This window comes from Coturnix japonica, chromosome 1, assembly GCF_054131305.1.
Source record: "Coturnix japonica strain WE chromosome 1, WE-NBRP24, whole genome shotgun sequence".
Taxonomy (NCBI): domain Eukaryota; kingdom Metazoa; phylum Chordata; class Aves; order Galliformes; family Phasianidae; genus Coturnix; species Coturnix japonica.
The window spans coordinates 9,873,111-9,895,760 of record NC_140663.1 but is presented as its reverse complement, the minus strand read 5'-3'; the positions used below and the strand labels follow the sequence as shown (position 1 = coordinate 9,895,760).

General features: G+C 36.9%; 1 protein-coding gene and 1 long non-coding RNA gene across 3 annotated transcripts in view; both read left to right on the top strand.

Annotated features, from left to right (window-relative positions):
• The window catches only part of GNAI1 (G protein subunit alpha i1), a 32,846-nt gene extending 26,121 nt beyond the window's left edge, over positions 1–6,725 (top strand). Inside the window, exons 6-9 of one of the 2 annotated variants that reach the window (XM_032442286.2) lie at positions 2,123–2,252; positions 3,565–3,718; positions 4,578–4,792; positions 4,893–6,725. In XM_032442286.2, coding sequence (XP_032298177.1) covers positions 2,123–2,252; positions 3,565–3,718; positions 4,578–4,768 — 475 coding nt within the window. In that variant the 3' untranslated portion in view covers positions 4,769–4,792; positions 4,893–6,725. Of the gene's footprint in view, positions 1–2,122; positions 2,253–3,564; positions 3,719–4,577 lie in introns of both variants that reach the window. The other variant, XM_015877396.3, reaches the window with a different exon arrangement.
• Positions 6,726–16,457: 9,732 nt separating this feature from the next.
• LOC107320578 (uncharacterized) lies at positions 16,458–19,668 on the top strand. The gene is made up of 3 exons (XR_004306004.2): positions 16,458–16,576; positions 18,912–18,982; positions 19,217–19,668. It is a non-coding gene; the product is annotated as an uncharacterized LOC107320578 (long non-coding RNA).
• The last annotated feature ends 2,982 nt before the right edge of the window (positions 19,669–22,650 follow it).

The following is a 22,650-nucleotide window of genomic DNA, read 5'->3' as shown; positions in this document are numbered from 1 at the left end:
AGCTAACAGTGAAAGAAATCATAAGAAGTACCTGCTGTCCTTTTGACCTATATCACATGTTCTATGGGTGCTGGAGCTGTGTTCTCAGCTTAAATAATAGAAAGGAGCAAAGCATCTCAAACTTGGCAACACTAGCTTTAAAAAAATCATTAATTGTTAATGAAATACCTTGCACAGATCTATAAATTTGCACACTTGCTGATAAACCATTCAGAAACCAATCCATAGAGCTAAGCAACAAAGATTAGCATAGAGATGACTTGAAGGACAGGACCATCTGTGGTGCTTTAGACTTGGTTCAGTGAAATAATTTCTCTTAATATATTGACATTCACCATGCAATCTCACCAGGGAAGTCTGTATTATTTAAATACATTAAATGGAAGTTCCTTGAAGCATTTATTTAATGGCATCATCCTTTAGATAGGGCAGGTAGATTCAGCTCTTACAAACTTTAATTCTTTCAGTATTGCCTTGTCTTTCTTTGTAGTCTACTGTAGACAGTAATGTATTCTGCAGAAGCAAAACTTTTATAGTATTAATATAGTATTCATAGTATAGTGCCAAACTGCACTATGATTGGAATATTAAGGCATACTCCCAGATTGTGAGGAGGAATCTGTAAAGCATCCAAGCTTCTCATTCTTTCAAAGCTCTTTTATTTATCTGAAAATCAGGCAGCTTCTGTCAGTGTCTTAGTGTTCTGAGACTGTGACCTAACAGATCTCTGTGTACACAATTAAGGCTTTCATGGTAGATGCTAACTAAAGTGGATGGAGAAGTTCTATCCTTTGTTCTTCCGTCATCTCCTTCCCGTGTAAATATTTTTATACTTACTGAATTCTAAACTTTTTCATGATGATGCCTTAAAAAGTTAAAATTGCTTGGAAATATCACTGAAGACATAAGTCAGGCCTGTCTTAAAAGGAATAATTGCATTTCCTTGTAACAAGGAGGAAAAATCCAATATTTGCATGGTAAAATATTGGCTACCATAGCTAAGGAGGCATATGGTGACCTTTTCACATTGTTTTTAAGCTGAAAGTAATCACAGGAATCTGAGACAAGACTCTTCTTTGCATGGTAGAAAGGAGACAGATGGAAAAGGGCTGTGTTCTGTTTTGTTGAGAAAATTCAGCAATTTGCATCCATTTTAGGGTAGTACTATTGTCCGCTTATTAGATTGCATTTTGTTTCTGTTGTTGTTGCTTGGTTGTTTAATTCTTTTTTTCATTACTTAGTTCATTAAATCCAGGATACTGTTTTTCTGGCTTGCAGAATACTTGAGGTTCAGTTAATAAAGATGTCTAATAAAACATTCAGTCTTCCAGATTCACTGTAGCTCAGATGTTAAAAAATAGTCCTCAAAGCACTTAGATAGCAGAGAAAAGCAAATTTATGTAAACTATGCTAACTTGCTGTTCCTCTGCTGTTAAGTGCTTGTATGTGGTCTTTTCATATCATGCTGTTTCTGATTAGCAGGGAATTGGAAAGAAACATCTTTATAGTTTAGTTGTGCCACTTAACTGCATTTCCAAAAAGTTTTTTATTAGAGGGGAAATTACTAGTCTGTCTTATTATATGATGCCTGCTTTGTCTTTTAAGAAGAGAATGTTGAAAATAATTTTCAGTGTCACTTAAGAAGTACACTTAATATAGAATAGCATTTTTTCAACTACTAAAATGGAGTGAATTCTGCTGTTAAAGAATTTTATACTGTTGACATGTTATTACTTAGGATTATTCATTTGGGAAAAATATTGAAGAACTTCATGAAAGTTTGCATTTAGTTAAGCTAACAATATTTTTATAGGTCACAGTTAACTGTTACTGGAATTATTTATAATAATTCATTTAAAAAAAAAAGAAAAAGATTTATATTGCTTTTATATCACTTTCTAATGTTTTGTGAAATGTATAGGAAGACTTCTAAGTCCTAGATAATTTGAAGTTATTTCTTATACTAAGAAATGAAATTGCAGTAAATACTGCAAAGTTTATGCTGTTTTTCAAAATTCTGTGATCAGGCTTGCACAGCTGATGGTTTCAGATTTTATCACTTCATGTTTAGAAAGCTGGAAAATCCAAAGTTTATTTCCTGTTTTGTATTTGTGTTTTGCAGAATGTTTGATGTTGGAGGCCAAAGGTCAGAGCGGAAGAAGTGGATTCATTGTTTTGAGGGTGTTACAGCAATTATTTTCTGTGTGGCATTAAGTGATTATGACTTGGTCTTGGCTGAAGATGAGGAAATGGCAAGTACCTTAATGCTGAAGAAAGGAATAGTTGTTAGAAACTAAGCATTTTGAAAGGGAAGCTAAATACCTCTTTCAGAATAAGAAGCTAAATACTTCTTTAATGAGATAGATAGGCTTTTTGTAAAAGTTTTCAGAGAACTGATGATAGATTTCATGCTTTCAAGTTTCAAAAATAATTTCTTTATTCTCAAGAGTACTTTGAGACAAGTACTCTTTTGAGATGTATTCTTTCATAAATTTCAAATTATGCATAAATCATTGAGGATGTCAATAATACATGTCCTTGTCTCTATGGGTACTCCGAATATCAAAGAAGTTGTTTTGATTATCTGTCTCTGCTGTGTTTTGTTACCCTTCCCCAGCCTTCAGTTTTTGTTTCTTTATAAATGTACTCCAACCTATTTCCTTAGTTGCAGAAATCTTTATTTTCTTTCTCTTTAAATCCCTTTTCCATCCTTTCTCTTCTTTCAGGATGTGACTCCTCCCACATCAATATACACAGAGTGTGTGCTTTTTATTATCTGGGTAGTCTAAAGTGATGCTGATGTAAATCGTTAACAAGCTTCTGTGTTATTCCTCTTGTTCTGCAGCTTCTAGTAAAATAGTTGGAGGGAAAGAAAAACAAAACAGGAAAGAAATGCACTTTCAAGTTAAATCTAGTCAAAATAGATCATACCTGCCATCTACTTAAATGTCTGGAAGTAGTGTGAGAGTACTTTTATACTGAATAATTTATCTACAGTGTTAAAATTAGGGTAACTTTTTTTTTTTCCTTTTTTTTTTAAGGTGAAACAAGCCCAAGAGCCTTATCATTTAATTCTCTAGTTCTACAGAACTATTTTTTTCATTATATTGGAATCTGAACTGTGTGCTGAAGTTAATAGTCAGTTTTCAGAATATCTGATAAATATCTGGCAACTTCTGATCACTCAGTGAGTTTTCTAGAGTATCATTATTGCAGAATGTGAAAACACACAAAAAAATCCTAACAAACTAAAAAAGACTTAAGCCTGGAAATGGAGAAAAATAATACAAAGTAGTTGCTTAAAGTGTAATCATTTCATCAAGTCATTCTAGTTGGAAAAGGCCTTCAAGATCATCAAGTCCTCTAAAGTGTTATTTGGCCACTGTGTATATCCCTGTGGTAATACGTGATTCTGCATACTGGAAAAAGTGTTTTTTAACTTAACTAGTTGTAATTAATCAGATATGTATATCCTCATTTTACTTCTAAACTCTGGTAGAATACAATAAAGTCTGTTTCTTTTGTGTTTCACCCCTCTCCCTCCCTGCCCCCCCCAAATTACAGAATCGGATGCATGAAAGCATGAAATTGTTTGACAGCATCTGCAACAACAAATGGTTCACAGACACTTCTATAATTCTCTTCCTGAACAAGAAAGATCTTTTTGAAGAAAAAATCAAGAGGAGTCCTCTCACTATTTGCTATCCTGAATATGCAGGTATTGTGAATGGACAGGTGTCAAGTAATTTGGGGTTAAATTATCTTATTTTTGATGAACAAATTGGGAGGAATTTGGTAACTGTAGATGTACAAAATATTTAAATAAAGTTTAAATTGCTAGGATGCTCTTAGAATTCATGAATAAAGGAGTGTGGAAGTCAGATTAGTCTCCTTAATGAGGTGAAATGATGGTGATCCACTTGATGGTTTTTAGGTGTTGCTGTCATAGAGCTTGTCAACCTACTCTGGTTTAGCCTGTTCTTTATTCTGGATTCTATTCTTTTATACCCAGGTGTTTTTTTGTTTTTTTTTTTGCCCCTAGTGGGAATCTCTGAGGATACGTGAGAGTTTATTTGAAGGGAGCATATATACAGATATATTAGAAGAGGTGACTTGTTGAAGAAATATATAACAAAAGACAATTTTATTTAACAAGGCATAGACCTGTTATGTATCATTTTCATTGTAATTTCAGACTATTCTTTGTCTGAAGAAAAGAAAAACTGTCAAAAACATGAGAATTGAAAGTGAATAACTTGAATGAAAGAATCATATACAGTCTGTTTAATAGTGATAAGTTGTTAATGACTTGTTCCATCTACCGTTGTTATAAATACTCTTTCTGCAGCACTTTATATTATTAAAATAAAATAAAATAGTTTAAAAATTGTCCGGAAGATTTCCTTCAACAAGATGCACATTATATTGTAAAGTAGTGGCTGTGAAATTATTTAAATCAACATACTCCTTTTCAGTTTTTAGTGGTTGTTGCAGAGTAAGTACTTCCTTCTAAGATACAATGTAAGTTTAGTTCTTCCTTTTTGAATCCTGCTTACTGAGCAATTTTCTCCTTCTAGGATCAAACACTTACGAGGAAGCAGCTGCTTACATTCAGTGTCAGTTTGAAGATCTTAACAAGAGAAAAGACACGAAGGAAATCTACACTCACTTCACATGTGCCACAGATACGAAAAATGTGCAGTTTGTTTTTGATGCTGTAACTGATGTCATTATTAAAAATAACCTTAAAGACTGTGGCCTCTTCTAAGAACAGACAAGACATTGTTAAATGGTAAATTACATGCCTGAAAAAAGGACTTAGGCATTTGGAATAAGCCCATATTGTGTGAAACTTGCATAGATATACTTAATTCTCTTTATTTTATTTTTAGGTTTGAAGAATGACTTCGCACAATTCTAATCTGATTGATTTCAAGGTGAAAGATATACAAAATATGTTGTTCTGAATGATAGATCAGTACTGTACTTGCCTGTTTTAACAGCTTTATTTATGTTTGTCTTGTAAATTTAAGTAATTAGGTAACACTGAGATGTCTTTTGACTGTATGTAAACTTGTAGTAATGTATTTGTATAAATGTTGAACGGAATACTTTGGTAACTTGTTGTCCTCTAAAATTTCTGTGGTTTATGAAGATACTCTTAGAGGAGACAGAAACTTTTTGCCTTTTGGTTATTTAAACATCTTGTAAAATTAAACTTTCTTTTCATCTAGAGGGTGCATGCTACTTTATTCTTTACTTTTTGTTGGTAATACTGTATATGGCACTAGCTTTTTTGATATTTAAACAGCCTCATACACCTGCTCAGATTTAAAGAAACATAACTAATACAAGTTGTTATTTTGCCTTAAGTTTTGGGGGAAAAAAAAGTTTTTTATAAATTTAGGTTGAATACAAAAATTATTTTTAAAACTTAATTGAAATCCACAGCTTATGAAATCTGGATTTTCAGTCTTTGCAGTGCAAATGTGACTATACTGGAAAAAATGAATTTTAAGGTTGAAATATCATTGAAGCTCATGGAAATGCAAAAAGGAAGCTGCTAAAAATATGCTTGTAGAAATAAAAAAAGTTTGAAACTAATCTTTACTCACTGGAGTGAATGGCACTTTTTTTTAAAGACCTTTAACAAAGGCTGGACTTTGTTAATTTATTAACAAATCACATTAAATCACATTAATGTGATTTTTTTCTTCTTAAAAATTGAAATGATGTTACCCTTTAAATCTTTGCTATCTTGTGGTAATAAAGCTAAAACTAATTTGCTAATCTGATAGCCATAGAAGTACTAGGCTCTCCTGCAAGACATGACCCAGTCTTTTTATGGTTTAAAGCAATTTACAGTTGCTTATTAAAAATAATCTACAGTATATTGGGTAGGATGACTTTAGTGACTTGGAAAATGCTGATTCTTTAGTTATATTTATAGTCTCATACTTTCATTTAAAAATAAGTTAAAGAATGATATTTTCTTCTGGTTATGCTTTCAGTATGTGATTTGCAATTTTAGGTATACATCATCCATTGCCTTATGGTTAGTGCCAAAACTGATTTTTATACCTGTTTTAAAATGAATAAGCTTCTATTTGTAAATAAGTTCCTGGATGGCTGTCTTAAATGTATGTCTTCTACATAATACAGACGTACCAAACTTGGAAATATGATTTTCTATAATTGTTAGAATATTCCAGGCAGCTACAGTACACTGTAAGTTTTTTTGAGAATGATTCTTTGAATCTGTTGCTATTTTTCTATACTATCTTAGTTTACTGTTCTTAGAAGTGTTTGACCAAAACATTCAAATCATTGTTCCATTATTTAGTTTTTAATTGTGTGTATGTTTCATTAGGCCTCAGCTTGAGTAAAACTTTGATGCTTCCTTTGTTAGGTACAGAATTACTTAAACACGTTTCAAATGAAAGTTTAGAAAGGAGTTTCTAATTTATTACTGGAGGTTGTTAAATATATTCATACATTATGAGCTCTTTCAGCAGTTGTGGTAAAAAAAATCTGTATATCCTGGGCTGCTTTTAATTGTGCTTTACAGTTCTGGATACGTAACTGATTTTAAACTTCATTGAACAACTTTGTGGAAATTGTATTTACACCTACGTTAAAGTTGGTTTTTGTACTTGTTGTTAAACAAATCGGGATTAATCAAATTACATAAATAAATTTAAATTTTGTGCCTTGCTTGAAAGAAATGTTCTTCCTTAAATGTGCTGATGGAAGTCTTTCTGCATCCATCCTGTAGACACAAATGGGTAGTAAAACTGAGAAGATAAAAAGTCGAGAGCCAGTTCAAATGTTCCATGCAAGAAACAAAAAAGAGCATTAAACTATTAATTAATTCCTAAATATTTTTCTTCAACCACTATTCCTAAGATCTTCAATTTCAGATGTTTTGGAATTTCATAACTGTTGATTTCTTAAATATTAATGTCTTAACCCAGAACAAAATTGTGAAATAGTTTTGTTCTAAGTCCAGGAAAATGAGCTCGTCTTTTGTGACTTGATGAGTTGATACCTGATACGTTTCCTTATAGATGCTCTGTAGTTGTTCTTTGTTTAGGTTTATAAATTGCCTGTATAAAAACTTCTCATATTAAAGGCTCGATAAATCATTGATTGCATCTGTTCAAAACTTTCCAGAACTGGTTTCTTGATAAAAAAAAATAATTTTTTATACTTAAGCTGGGAACTCCTTCATGTGATAAAATTACCATTTATTTAAAAAGTGTTTTTTTTTTTCTTTTAGTATTCTAAGAATTATCTATACTGATATAAAATACTTTGCTTTTCTTCTGAATTTGAATATCTTCATCTTTGAACCAAATGAGTTTTACTAATTTTGTTACCTAATAAGACTGTTCATATAAATCCCTTCTTCTTTTTAGGGTGTAATTAGATGATAATGAGATAATTCTAATATGAATATTTCCAGACTTACTTTCAACTGGTCATATGACTCTGCCTGGACTTCATGGATTTTAGTTATATACTTCTTCAGTATGACTACATGCTGCAGTGGACTTCTATACTTTGGACAAATTTTTCTGAGGATCTTGTATAACAGAGTTGATTATTCTTTTTTGTCTTGGGATTAAAGTTTGTCATCCTAACCTATTCGTCTAGGAAAAACTACAAGAAGGCTAAAATGCAGTGGTGGGATTCCACTCTGATTGTTATAGGGCTCCATTCTATCTCTGCTTGATCAGGAGGCTCCTTTGTATTTGAAAGTAAACAAAAACAAGGAAATCGTACTGGTCTGAGGGCAGTCTTGTGCCTCACCAGTCTGAGCTGCTGTTCTCTTCCAGTTCTTCATTCCTTGCATTTTTTCCATTCAAAGTATCCAAACTGCTTTTTCTAGCAACATACAGGGAATCTCCTTCTACTGTCTCAAAATATTTCCTAAAATTATTTTAAATTAATCTTAACATGTATAGAGAATTACAGCATGATGGAGGGTTCTCTTACGCCAGGATCTTGTGGATTGTTGAAGTCTCAGTAAAACACAGCCACTGATTAAATTTTCTTTTAAAGAAGATCATTTGTGGGGGAAATGGGGTTTGGAACATTTGGTGTGTGGCTTTATGATGCTACCTATTGAATTTGGAATAATTTTCTCAGCAAATATAGTAACTTCGATAACCAAAACAGGGTTCAGGCTCAGCATGGAAGCACAGTAGCGTTTGCTGAATTTCAGTTCCCATTTCCACGTACACAATTAACATCTTCATTATTTAAATTCTACATAAAACCTTAGGGGGGAAAAGAGATCAATCTGCAGCCTGCTGAACAGCATGATTCAGCTTGTAAGCATTTAGAATTGGGAAGAGTGAAAAAAGTTTCTTTTGCAAATCAAGCAAAAAGGAAACCCTACCAAGACACTGACTGTCCTACTGTGTAGAAGTCTCTTGAAGCTATCATACCTCATATGAATAATAGCCTCTGAGTCAAAGAGAAATGGCAAGGTTGAAAATTTCAATTCCATACTTATTTCTTTTTGAAAAAATAGCAATAAGAAGTTGTAAAAAGCTCATCCTTGCATAGCTTAGATCTTGTGTGAGTGCACTCAAGGAAGATGAGACTGGATATTGAACAACTTATTTCCCACTCATTAACTACATCAGAGTGTGTCTGCATTTTTCACGTAAGAACTTAGTTGATGTTATAGGCTCTGAAAAACAGAAATCAAGTTGCAGAAGTGGAAACAATATTTCCAGCCTTGCATCTACAGGGTACTTGAAAAGAAGCTTCTTTGACAGGCAGGACAAAAGATAGTTAAGACCAAGTATGTTGTCAGCAGAATTCACTGCAGTCCCACAAAATAGAGAATTTTGGGGAGTAGTTTTGCATGTGTGCTTTTCTACTCATGCATTTGTCATGTGAAGACTGTACAGAACATCTGTGCAATGTCTGCAACAGTACTGAAGGAATACACTGAATTATAAGTGTGCTTAAAACTGCACATATGTGTATCTTCAAGAGCATGAACAAAAGTCTAGAAAACAAACCTGAGGAAGAGAAGGATTTGTGAGTGTAGTTAAGTTTCTGAAGTCAGACACAGCCTGATCAGATAGATGACTGTGCAGTGTGACACAGACTATGCCTTTTACAAATAAGTGTCTGTATAACAATATAGTTTTAATCCTCCATTCTAACACACATAATAATGGTGAAGAAAATACTTAATCTGTTAGATACTACACGTGGAAATGTGAGTGCATTTGGTTGAATTCTGAAGTGGCTTTTAGATTCTGCCTGTATCTTTCCTAGCCAAGTTATGTTGCTTTGGCTTAAATGTCTTTAATTTGCTTTTTCTACTTACAGCTAAATTCTCTATGACATTGTCAGTCTTTGGATTTCTGACTCTAAGGGATTGAAGAAAGATATAAACTATATCATCTGCTGAGATTAAAAGAACATTTTCAAGATGTAGTCATTTAAGGCATAGGAGATTGAGGTTCTGGGCAAGCTGTAAGGAAAGTACTCTGTGATGAACTTGACAGCTGTATTCAATATTTGAAGAAAGTAACTTTGGGAGAGTGATGTGGCATAAAGTTGCATCTGTTTTCGTTGAGGAGCTCTGAGTGTGAGGGGTCATGTAGTCTGAGGTATGTAGAGTTGCTCGGCTTTGTACCTGTTTCCCAGATGAGGCTGTCAGATGCATGTGCTTTGAAGCCAAGGAAGTGTGACCTTATAAATATTAAGGAAATGCCCCTTTCTGTATTGCAGTCTAATGTTCAGGGTATTTTTGAGCCTGAAAATTTTTCAGCTGCCGTCTACATGTGAGGGGCGTGTCACTGCTGGCACTGATACTTGTTTAGAGCTTCTCTCCAGCTTGCCTGAACTGTGCAGTCAGGAATAAAGAAGAACTCAGCAGAAAGCAGTACACAAAGTGCATAAGAGGCCCCTTCATCTGCTGCAGGGGGAGCGAGAGGATGCTCCCCAGATAAGTGAGTAGAGATTGAGGGAGAAGCTGCTCTTCTGATTCTTGATGGTGTGTTTGAATGCTTTCAAGGCTTAATGCAGTTTTACAGGAAGTGATGGCAGCAGGAGAAAGTTGGTGTTTTATATACTGCAGTATGTAGTGTGTGTGTCTTCAATGAGGTTTTTTCACAACGAGAGTTTTTAGCGGTGCAGAATTACAAAGATGATCTAGATGATAAATCCAAAGGCTCTTAAATATTCTGATATTTAAAGTGTGGAGATAAGTGGAACGCAGTCACTTATCCCTCATTTTTCCTCCTGCTGAGTCTGTGAAAGGAGGGTTAACGGAGCACTCAAATTGATCATTGTGAGCCCTGAAGAGACCAATGCTGAAAGGCAGTACTGCCATGGGCTGTAATGGAGGTGGAGTGAAGAATTTATGTTTTCTGTGGAACTGCAGTTCTTGAACTATATGGCCCTTCATTGCAATCTGTGGTCAGCTGTCTGCTGACATGGTAATGGGTGCTCTTAGCCTTTGACAAATACAGGGTAGTTCATCATACTTTAAACAGTGGAACTTATAAGAACTAAGGAAGACATGATCGGTAAGGAAGTAATTTGCAAAGTTCAGATGATGAAGATGAGGTTACAAATGTTTGCATGCTTCCAATAACACATGCATTATGATCATGTTATACCTGTATTTTCTGAAAGTATGAAGTGGATCTGTGCTGGATTTTTGGCAGTAGCACATCTCATTGTACTTTACACAGAACTGAGGAGATGATGGCACTCATCCAGATGTGTATTCCTGTAATCCAGCTGCAAGACTTTTCAGCTGGCAACTGGGGTACTGAGCTTTATGTAGTCTGATTTCTGAAGTGCATCTGAATAAGAGAAACGTCTGGGACAGCAGATACTCTTGAAATAATGACGTCCACTTTTTCTTGTTACATTTATTTTACTTCAGAATGACTTCTCATCTCCATAAGGATTAAAATCTGTACGTATCAGTTACCATACCAAATCTTCCTTTTTGGCAACAAATTTTTGAACAGTCAAGCAACTTCCATAGAAGATCTCAGAGTAAAACATTTGCTTAGATCTGAGCTCTGAATAAAAGCTGATGCTGAACTTACTTGTGTATGTCCTGATCAAGCATCCTAGCCAGCTGTATTATGTTGTGTAAGTTTAAGCTATGTCCTCTCTCATCACCTTTAAATGGTAACAGAATCACCCTTCTAGATGTTTTGTTTTCCAGATATCATCTTATTTACAACAATCTTAAACATGCAGTTCAATTGAAATTAATTTATGAACCATTTTTGAAATTATCTGCAAACAGGGAAGTAACATACAGAGCTTGCTTGGAGACTAATCTCATCCTTTTGCAGTCTCTTTGTTGAGCTATATGGATTCAGCATATGAGACTTGCATTCCAGAAGCATAAATATTGCTGGAGTGGACTGTAGATTTCTGAGCAATTCTTACATGCCTTTTAAAAAATAACACAGGTTGAAAGACTGGAAAACACACTATGAGACCAAAGAAAGACAGATGAAAGTCAGAATACAGCACTCATTCTGGAATAATTCATTAATAAGGAGGAAAGACCATCAATGAAACAGGAGAGTGAGATTTTACTTATCAGAACTCTGCATTTCTGTAGGAAAGCAGTGCTGCAACCCCACGAGTCCCTTGCCTGATCTGATTTTAATTAAAGCTCCCCACTAACACTTTTATTTTCCTGACTGACAGCCATTTGTACTGGAATATGCTCCAGAGCCATGAGTTTTTACTACTGAGTTCAGAAGGGGGTTCCTAGGAAGTCAGGGCTCTTTGTCTTTAACTCTTATAGCTCCCCAGGGCACTTCCATATTCTTAGGTGGGCTCAGGAGGAAAAGGCTGGACTTTTCTTAAGAATAGTTTTCTGGAGGTAAAATGCTGTAGTTAATACATCTGTGCAGGCTTCTGTTCTTTAAACAGAACAGCTTGGTAGAAATACTACCATTTCATTATGCCTAAATGAGGTACATAGTTAGCCATTGTACTGGCCTGACTCTTTACTTGTATTCTAAGTAGGTCTCCAATGGTGCAGCATTCTTCCCTTTTATGCTGAATTCTTTGAAAGAGGGAGGTGACAAAAGTGTGGTGAGAAGCAAACCATCTGCTATCACTTACCTTCCCGTGTCTGTTAGTCTTTTAAATCTGATTTTCTTATTGCTGTCAGACAGCAGGGAGGGCAACATACTCATGCAACAGCATAATCAACATGCAGTTTAAATCACAAAGATTAATTTGGTTCTTATGCCAAAAGGTACAGATAATGGAGGAGTAAAAGCTATTAAATTGTACTCAATGCTTCTGTTGGGGCATTTGATTGGTTTTGCTTAGTGGATTTTTGCTTTAGATCTCAGCTGGCCATGGATGGCTGCTGCACAGAGGAGGTTTTTCAGCTCCAAGGGCAGGTAGTTTTGTGGCCGTGGTATTCTGTAATGCTTTGACAAAAAATCATACTGTTTTTGTTACAAACTGTTCTATCATAACTGCCTCTCTTCCAGAGCTGTGATCCCTGATAGATGGAAAATGCTCAAAATATCCATCCTTCCACTAGTATGTTCTCATGTCCATATTCTAGATATAAGCATCTTGTTGGTTACATTTACAGATTTGTTTGTTTGTTTCTCATTTGTGTTTTCTTCCTATTATTATTATTATTATTATTATTATTATTATTATTTTGCTCTCTTTTCTGTCTTTTATGGCACTACAATTATGTTCAATATATCAGGAAGAAAAAAATCACAGGTATTTAGCAGTCTTGGTGATACAATGGTTATTTTGGACCATGATAATTAAATGTTTCCTCCAGAGTTTAGAAATGTCATCTGTGTTTTCTTTTTTTGTTCTGGGACTCCACTTGAGGGTGTGGGGGCTTTTTCAGATTATTTTTAAATATAGGCTGTCTGAAATCTCTCATCTTGGACTATTAGCTCATGAAACATAGATTTCAGTAAAAGCTGAGTAGATTAATGGAACTGTGAGCCAATGAACGTTTTCCACTTGCTTATTTTTTCCCCTCTAGTTATTTATGTACTGCCACAATAAATGTACTTGGCAAGTAATGCATTTGATTTAGTGTTTTGTTTTGGTTTGTTTTTTTGATATTTTTTATTAGCAGAGGTAAGTAACAGGAAAGGCAGTAAGTAGAACTCGGGGAAGAGGAAGCAGCTGGGGATGCCAGTGGCTATGGGATTTGTCATAGCTGAAAAATAAGACTTTAACGTCTCTGTTGTGAATGCTATTTTTAATGTTCTGGAGAGGAAGCAGATGGAAGGAGACTGTCAGATCTGTGCAACAAGGAAAGGTAAAGAATAAACCCTTCAAAAGCAATATATAATCCTTACTAGTATGGCTCTCTTCCATAACAGTCTCAATGTGATGATCACATGGGCATACAGGCGGCCTCTGGCTGGCTGTGCAGCTCATGAGCTCCTTGCTGCATGTCTGATCAAATAAGGTTCTGACACACTTCTAAGCACTTGCTAGGTTGTGTTTAAAGAGTTTTGTGCTCAACTATCGTCTGTATCATGGGTGTGCAGTTCCAGAGCTTTTAAAAGTACAGTTCTCAGTCACTGTTGCCCTGCTGATGGAGACAGGTACCTCTTGGCTCTGCTGATGGTTTAATGGTGGCATCCCTAGGCAGTGAGGTACAAAGTATGAAACCATGCAGCAATGACTTTATGAGAGTATTTAGAGAATTGCCAGTATTGGACTGTTTTTATTACAATCTCACATTTATCCTAAAGCAGACAAACTCATCCTGAACTGGAATTGCCTCATTTCCTATACAGCTTACTCTCTCTGACCAAGTATATGAAATCTTCTTGGTTTTGTTTCCATATATAATCATTTGAGGTGAACGACTTGGAGGAGCATTTTGTGGAGACAATGCATGAGTAAAATCCAGTTCTGTGTTTACTCACAACATGTAAGAAGTCGTTCCACAAAAGGGATAACAGCTGAGAGTCAGCAGCGTGTACAGTTCTTTCAATGACATCATGATTTACCACTCAGACAAGATTTTCCTCTAATAAATTAGCTTGAGGGATTAGCCTGGTCTTGAGAAGAATGTGAATCATCTTTAGAAAAGAAAGCATTCATCACACTTTATCCTGCAATATTGCAATTCAGTGCTTTGTAGTCACAGAATCACAGAATTATCAAGGTTGGAAAAGACCTAGAAGATCATCTAGTCCAACCATTACCAATACTTCCCAGCTAAATCATATTCCTCAAATATGATTTGAGTCATAGTCAGGATATTTTCTAGAAGAAAACCTGAAAGTTCTTTTCTACTAATGGAAATCACGTAGGGTTGTTAACCTGCTACTGAAAACAGATTGAAACTGACTTCAACAGAATCTCTCAATAACCATTTCCACGTATACCTGATTCATTATAATAATTTCTTGTTTCAAGTTCCATGCAGAATCTGTGACAGAACAAGTGAATATGAGATAATATTTCAGCTGTACTCTCCATAATTGCTCTGCTACTGCTCAGTAATTTCTAAGGTCTGGTTCTCTCACCTGTCATATAGACGGTGTATTTAGTGCTTAACTATCCCTATGGTTTGTAATGCTGCTGAACCTAACCTCTCTTCATAAAGGCACCGAATAGAAGAACCCTAATCTTCCAAAGAGGTGGGTTTGAGCTGATTTGGAAATTAGATATATAACATTTTGGGGGGGGAAATGTATGATTATGTCCATTTAGAAAGCAAGCTTACCTGAACCCTACAAAAAAAGATGTGACTTCAGATTAGTTTCTCTGAAGTATATCTTGTAACTCCTTCAATCTGGAGGTAAGACAGTAAATGTTATGTACTTGCAGTTGCTTACAATACAATCTGCCAGCAATCCTGTTGAACAAAACTGAACCTCTTTTCATGGGTTCATAAAACTAACACTAAAAACACGTTACAGCTGAAACTAAAATTGCCAGATCCATTCCAGGCTGAAGTGCTTTTTATATCCATTAGAGAAAAACAGAACACCCTATGCACATCTTTAATATAAGAAGCAGCTGAGGAAGGCTCTTCTATTTCATGCATCTGGGAGTGGTCTGTGTAGCCATTTCTTCCCTGCCCCAGGCAAGCACAACCAAAGCAAGGCACATGATAGGTCTTAGTTTCTGTATTTTGTACTACCATAAAGGGTTGAATTTTTTTGAGTCCTCGTAACTACAGAATATAGAAGATTTAGGTTTAAAGATTTATATTTAAATTAAGATTTATTACATAAATCCGTCATTTTAGTCTATTTTACTTTGTTCCTCAGTTGCAAAAACCAGTTGGGTCAATGAGATGTAGCAGTTGTACTGCTTTCTTATATATCTGTTCAGTGGTAAAAACATTCAAGGATGTTGCTAAAAATAAACATCCTCTTCCTGCAAGGCTGGGAAGATGGACTGTATAAATACATCTCTAAGGGAAGTGTGATACGTAACAGGAAAGCACTTCAGACTTAGCTTCTAAATGATGTCACCTTTCTAAACCCTGGGGTAGGTCCTGAGAATAAAAGTAGTCATTTTTTCTGTTTTGCAGTCCAGTTCTTGAATGATGTGACCTCAGTTAGCTGTTGGACTGAGCAGTTGGGAAGGTGGGCTGTCTGTGCTTTCTCCTTGGGCAGCTGATGTCATTTCCGCAAAAAGCATATATATTCATACTCTCTTTTCCCTGAAGTGTTAAAGCAAGTGATAAAGTGTTCAAGGAAAGACTGGATGTTGTGTTGAGGGACATGTTTTAGTGGGAGCTAATAGTAATAGGTGAACGATTTGACTGGATGATCTTTTAGGTCTTTTCCAACCTTGGTGATTCAATGATTCTATGAAAATAGATGCATTTAACATCATGTTCCTTATGCCAATACAGCTAATAAAAATGGTGGTTTTGAACATCTTTACTCTATTCGTTTCTCTAGTTAATTTAATGAGGTCTAATGATGATGCAAGTTATGCACATTCGTACTTGGTTTGGGCTTTTGGAATTCTCATTTACTATGTAGGAATAGCAGAGAAGGAGCATAGAAACAAAAGCACTATTTTCCTGATAAAGGAAGTGTGTCATCAGTACAAGGTGCACAGGATCCTGTCTATTAGAAAACAATCATAATGGTTTTAGCAGTTGGGAACTTTTTGCTTCGGAGTGTTTTGACTCAACTGATAGTGATTTGAAGTGAAATTCTAACCCAGGGACTATTGAAGAGGTTAAATTAGCAGCCAGTGGCATTTTTATAGTAATAGAAGGTTTTTCAGTTCTAACCTGCATTCCAAATTTCAGTTGTTTTTCCATTTTCTTGATTAGATCTGTTAAAATGTGTTCATGATTGCCCAGTGGACTGTCTAATGGCATATTGGCTCCTAGATTAAATTTCAGTGCTGAAGAATCATATGGTTTTTCATGTTTACTTTTTCAACTGATATATATTTACTATCTATTTCTGATTTTTAACACTTACATGTTTTCACAGAATCACAGAATTGTAGGGACTGGAAGGGGCCTCTGGAGATTATTGAGTCCAACCCCCTGCAAAGAGGGCCCCTACAGCAGTCTGTGCAGGTAGGTGTGCAGGCAGCTCTTGAATATCTCCAGAGAAGGAGTATCCATAGCCAACCTGGGCAGCCTTTTCCAGTGCTCTGTCACCCTTACTGTGGGGAAGTTCCTTCACATATTGGTGTGGAACTTTCTATGAAGTTTCTAAGTTTTACCTTAGTTTTACCTTAGCATGAAGTCAAGACTCAATGAAGTGGCGTCCTTAAATTCTTTAGAAATGAATGTGTTACAAGTCTTTTGTTACAGAATGTATCCGTATATCTAAAGTGCTTCATTAAAAAACATCAATAAAGTTATTACTTTTCTACAAGCAGGAAACTGAGTGGTGAGAAGAGTCACTAGGGCAACATATCATTGTTCAAATGAGAGGGAGACTGTCTTATTTTGGTCTCTCTTATACCATTCACATAGGTGTCACATAAACGTACCATTTAGAATGAATCTGGCATCCATAGACAAAAATAATATGTTTAGACAGGAAGGACTTTCACTGGCCTATTCAAAATACAAAAATCCTGCTGAATATGGCCGATTTACAGAGCAGAAAGCCCAAACCTGAAGCTTCCCATTTCTGTGTGACTCCACCTTTAGGATGACTTGTATCTGTATCTTTTATTTCATATAAACAACCTCAAAATTACATTAACTGCAACCTTCTCCATGAGGTGTTGCATTTTTAAAGTTGAGTACATTAAGTCAGTTCCCAGCATCACTGGGACAGAAAATGCTGCACATCTCAGAAAGACGGCTAGAGGCTTCCCGTTCTGCCTCATGTCAGCAAAAACTTCTTTACAGAAAGGGTTGTTAAGAACTGGAATGGGTTCCCTAGAGAGGTGGTTGAGTCACCATCCCTGGATGTGTTTAAAAACCATTTGGTTTTTGTGGTGCTCAGGGACATGATTTAGTGGTAGGTTGTTAGCATTAGGGTAGTATGGTTGGATTTCAGTTGGACTTGATGATCTTGAAGTTTTTTTTCCAACCTGAGCAATTCTATGATCCTATAAAATCGCAGTGTTGAGAACTTTTTTGTCTTAGTTTCCCAGCAGTGAAGGAAGGCAGTAGGCAGCTCTTGTCCCTACCAATGCTTGCTGGTTTGTCTGCGTTGGTGGCAAACCAAGAGGCAAAGTGCAAAAAGCCATGATGAAAACAGCTGAGGAGCACTCAAATTTTGTGTGTTCTTCCTGGATTTGCTGCGTAAATGCTTAGAGATACGCTATGTAGCAGTAAGAAAGGTGACAGAATAAAAAGAGTAAATAGCCTCCCACAAACTCTGTGACATGTATCTGTAATTGAAAGTAAACTAAAAAAAAAAAATAAAAATAATAATAATTGTTTGAATCATTAAATAAAATTATTTGTAGTAGGAGAGTTCAATGGCTGCATCAAAAAACACAGATGTATGGGAACACCTTTGTTCTCCAATAAACAACTTCAAGGCTTGTTTTCAAACATGTTTACATTATTCAGAAGACTTGAGTTGACTTTTGTACACTTTGAATGTGACATTTGAGAACAGAGTAATTATTTATTTTCTATTAGGAAAATAAGCACAGAAGTCATTTTTGAAACATTAATATATGTGGCCAGGGACTTCAGTTCTCCTTGGGATTTGATTTGCTTCAGGAAGCAGAGAGACGCTGAACAGAGAAAACCATTCCAGGAATGATTCCCCCTGTGTTTAAGCTCAATCATAACAGATTAGGAAATGTGATACATGACCTTTGGGATGCATGAACAACTACTAAAATATGCAGTCTTAAAGACATACCTCAATGTTATATGAAGAATGGAAATTTTGTCATTAGCCAAAAGACACATTTTCCATTTAAAGCTTAACATTCTGAGGAAAACAACTGTCTATTACTGGCGGAGAAGGATTTTTATGGCTACACGGACTGGTACGTTCTCGCTGGTTTACATCATTCTGCTGATACAGAGTAGGCATTTTTTCAGAGCTGGTTTTTCATTTCAGCAGTTTATGTCTGCTTTTCATCTTGGGGATGGCACAAAGCAGGTAGGGTATGTTGTTGGATCTGGCTCTATACTTAAGCCAAGTAAAAGTCAATACTGTAGACAAATATTTGCCATGCCTGGCAATGAACAATAAGAAACATTGAACAGCTTCTGAAGTTAACATCTCTTTGCACAGCTGATCTCTTGTTTCCTTAGAGTCTGATTTACAGCTGCTTATGCCTGTGGGTGAGGGGGCAAAAGAAGCAAAGATCACGAGCTCTTTGGAGTATTCTATGCCCAAAATGGGCATACCTACCAATTTGCACGTTTTGGGCTTTTATGAATCATTCTCCTTTCTACTTTCTTTAATCAATATTTTATTTCACAGCAACCACAAATGCGTGATAGAAGCAAGACAGCACAACTTTTGCACCACTGAATGCAACAAAGGAAATTGAGGTGGCTTTTTTTTTTCTTATCTGTTCTAATTCTTCCTGGTAGACTTCCTTTCTTCTTTGAGTTCTTCATACATTTAGAGCAAAAGATATTTAAAGCCGTTATTCAAGGTTGCAGTGTGGAATAGAGCTGCTCTCCTTGCTGGGGGTTAGAGAACCAGCACTAAAATGAGAATAAGTTACAAGCAACAAATTATGCCCTGTAGGCCTGATCCTATTGCTGTTGTTTGTGTTCCAGGAAAATCACTGACCATCGCAAAGCAAAGCCTTCCATGACACGAGTGGCATTACAGAGGAAATATTCTCTGCACTCATCCTCTGTTTTGTTGAGTGGAAAGCTTGGTGGACCCGTAGGTTTGATCCAGCCCATTGAGAGAATCTTCAACACACATTGAGCGGTGTGATAACAGGTTGCTTTGGTCCTGCTGGGGTTGTCAGGGCTCAGAGTATGGTGCAGTGCCAGCACCAGGAGCTGTGTGTCTGCAGCTCCTTCTGAGCTCCTCCGCTCTGGGTCTGACACAACAGAGGCTTTTTTTCCTGCCTCTGTCAGCAGTTCTTGCAGATGATTGTCCATAAACAAGCACTTCATTGTTATAATTTATTATGAATTGCAGAAGCCGAGTGTGGCTGCTCGAGCTGAATTACAGCACGGAGTGCAGCAGTTACCAGAAATAAACACTGAGACTCTTGGCTCTGTGCACCTGCCTGGAATTGTATAAGTGGGTACAGATAGTGCGTGGGAAATCTGGAAGGGAAATTTTGGAGCTTCCCACCTAGGAAGGCAACCCATTCTGAATGAATAAAGTCATTGTACAGTCCTAATGCAGGTAGTGAGGGCCAGTGGGCTGCTTTTTCTCATTGGTTTTATCCCAAATAAATTATTAGCTCTCTATTTAGATGCGGTTGTGATGATGGCAACTTGATTCCTGGGATGATGTATTCAACTTTGTGGCTTTACTGGTGAACGCTGTAGCAAGGTGATACATTGAAAAAACAGGCTGCCCAGGGAAGTATTGGGAGTCATTGTCCCTGGAGGTGTTTGAAAAGGTAGATGTGGCATTGAGGGACATGAGTTAGTAAGCATGGTGGGGATGGGTTGATACTTGGGCTGAGTGTTCTTAGTCATCTTTTCCAACCTTAATGGTTGTATGATTCTAAGGGTTTAAAATTATAGATTTAAACCTTATGCTCATCGTTGTGGGTCTCTGAAATACATAATGAGCCAAGTTGCTCAGCTAGGTAATTTGGTAAGATTGTATTAAGGTAACTGCTTATTTATCACATCCTGTCAGCAGAGAATCTGGCTGAAAATGCTTTCACAGAATCACAGAAAGGCCCAGGTTGGAAGGGACCTCAAGGATCATGAATCTCCAACCCCCTGCCACAAACAGGGCCACCAGTCCCCACATTTAATACTAGACCAGGCTGCCCAGGGCCCCATCCAACCTGGCCTTGAACACATCCAGGAACGGGGCATCCACAACCTCTCTGGGCAGCCTGTTCCAGCACCTCACCAATCTCATAGTAAAGAACTTCCCCCTGGCATCCAACCTAAATCTTCCCTCCCTAATCTTAAAAGCATTTCCCCTTGTCCTGCTGTTATCCACCCTTTCAAAGAGTTGACAACTCTCCTGTTTATAAGCTCCCCTTAGGTACTGAAAGGCTGCAATTAGGTCACCCCGTAGCCTTCTTTTCTCCAGGCTGAACAAGCCCATCTCCCTCAGCCTGTCTTCAAAGAGGAGGACCATGTGCTCATTCCTCATGTGATCAAGCATGTCATCCAGGAGGATCTGTTCCATGATCTTCCCAGCTATAGAGATGAAACTCACTGGCCTGTAGTTCCCTGGGTCTTCCTTGCTCCCTTTCTTATAAATGGGAGAGATGTGACACTTCATCCAGCCATCCCCGACCTCACCTGGCAGCCATGACTTTTTAAATATGATGGAAAGTGGCTCAGCCACCACCTCAGCCAGTTCCTTCAGAACTTTGGGATGCACACCATCCAGCCCCATAGACTTGTACACATTCAGTCTCATGAGGTGGTCTCAGACTTGCTCTGCCCTTCAGTCCCCACTTAGAAGTTTAAGGATGCAGAGCTCAGGGATTTAAGAAATATTAGAATCCTGGCTGCCAGTGAATATTGAGGCAAATAACTCATTCTGCTTTATTGAGCTGATTCTTGCAGTGCAGCATTGTCCATGTGTTGTCACTTGAAATAACATACAGTGAAAGGTGGGCAGTGGAGAGGCATTGTCACTGAATCATGAAATAATAGTAAAAAATCATAGAATCACAGAATGGATTAGAAAGGTCATCAAAGATCAGCTATTATTTTTAACTCCCTGCCATGGGTAGGTTGTCAACCACTAAATCAGGCACAAGATCATGTTGCCCACAGCCCCATCCTTGAGCTCCTGCCATTTACTGTGCCTTTGTAAACCCTCACACTGCCCTGTTTCAGGAGAAGCAACGCTCTTCCTGCCTTGGAGAAGTGATGCTCCAGCATACGTGTGGCTGTCGATAGCTACAGTCTGTTTCCAGATTTTGTATCAGATGAAAATGTCATCCTTCTCTAAGGACATGGAGAATTTACCACGTTAAAGCATATAGAGAAATTATGATTTAGTGCATTACTCACTAACTCAAGCACTGGGTGTTTTTACAAAGCAGCAGTGAGTCAGGCTGGCAGGGCAGAGCAGAAAACACCCTTATGCATGTTCCCGTGGCACCTTGATGATGTTAATGGGAGGGAGCAGTGGTGCTGGCACACCACAGACACATGGTGATGAAGCAGTGTGCCACCGTCTCCTGTTTGCTCTGGCAACAAAGTTCCTTTTAAAACTACCTGAAGTTTCTTGCTTTTACATGAAAACTGATAAATAAAAATCTGAGTCAAATATATAAACATCCAGTCAAGAATCTGCATGAGTTAGGAAAGTGTGTTTTAAAAAGCTTCTTTCTCCCTTTTCTCCAAATTTCTAAATGTTAAAGTACAAAAAGTTCCAGTATGGTATAAATATCTTTGGGAAGTCCTTTCTCTCCTCGGGTTTTTATGATTCAGCATGTAATTTTATACAAAAGTATTCTCAGAGAAGTTTGAAAGCTTCCCTGTGAATTATTTCTGGCCTTCTGATGCTTTATGAAGCATCATATTTTGCAGTTTAAATATTTTTAGCATGATTTTAGCACATCTGATTTTCCAAAATCAGAGAGAGCCTTTCTTGAAACATGGAAAATGTGATAAAAAGCTGAAGGGGAGTTTGGAAATAAAATGGATAAGGTCTGGGTGATATTCTGATATTCTGTGCTGGACCCCCTTCTTCATCTCCTTTGCACTCAGGCTCTTTCTGCACAGGAAATTCAAAGGCAGAAATGTGTGTGTTTTGTGGGGGGTGGGAGTTGAGGAGGGGAGGGAACAAATGTAGGGAGTTATGTCTGAGGAATTCATCTTCAGAAGTGAAAGGCAGAAACAAAAATCCCCCCTGACTTGGATATTGGGTAGTTCCATATTATTACACATTTCTTTCATCTTCCTCTAAAATAATAACTACTGCTGCCAGGGTTCTGGCAGCGTGCTTCTGTGTAATATTTTCTTCAGTCTTTTCCTCTTCTTGCAGCTGCTTTCATACTCATTTAATGGTGATAATTTGTTGGAATAAACTCACTTTGTCC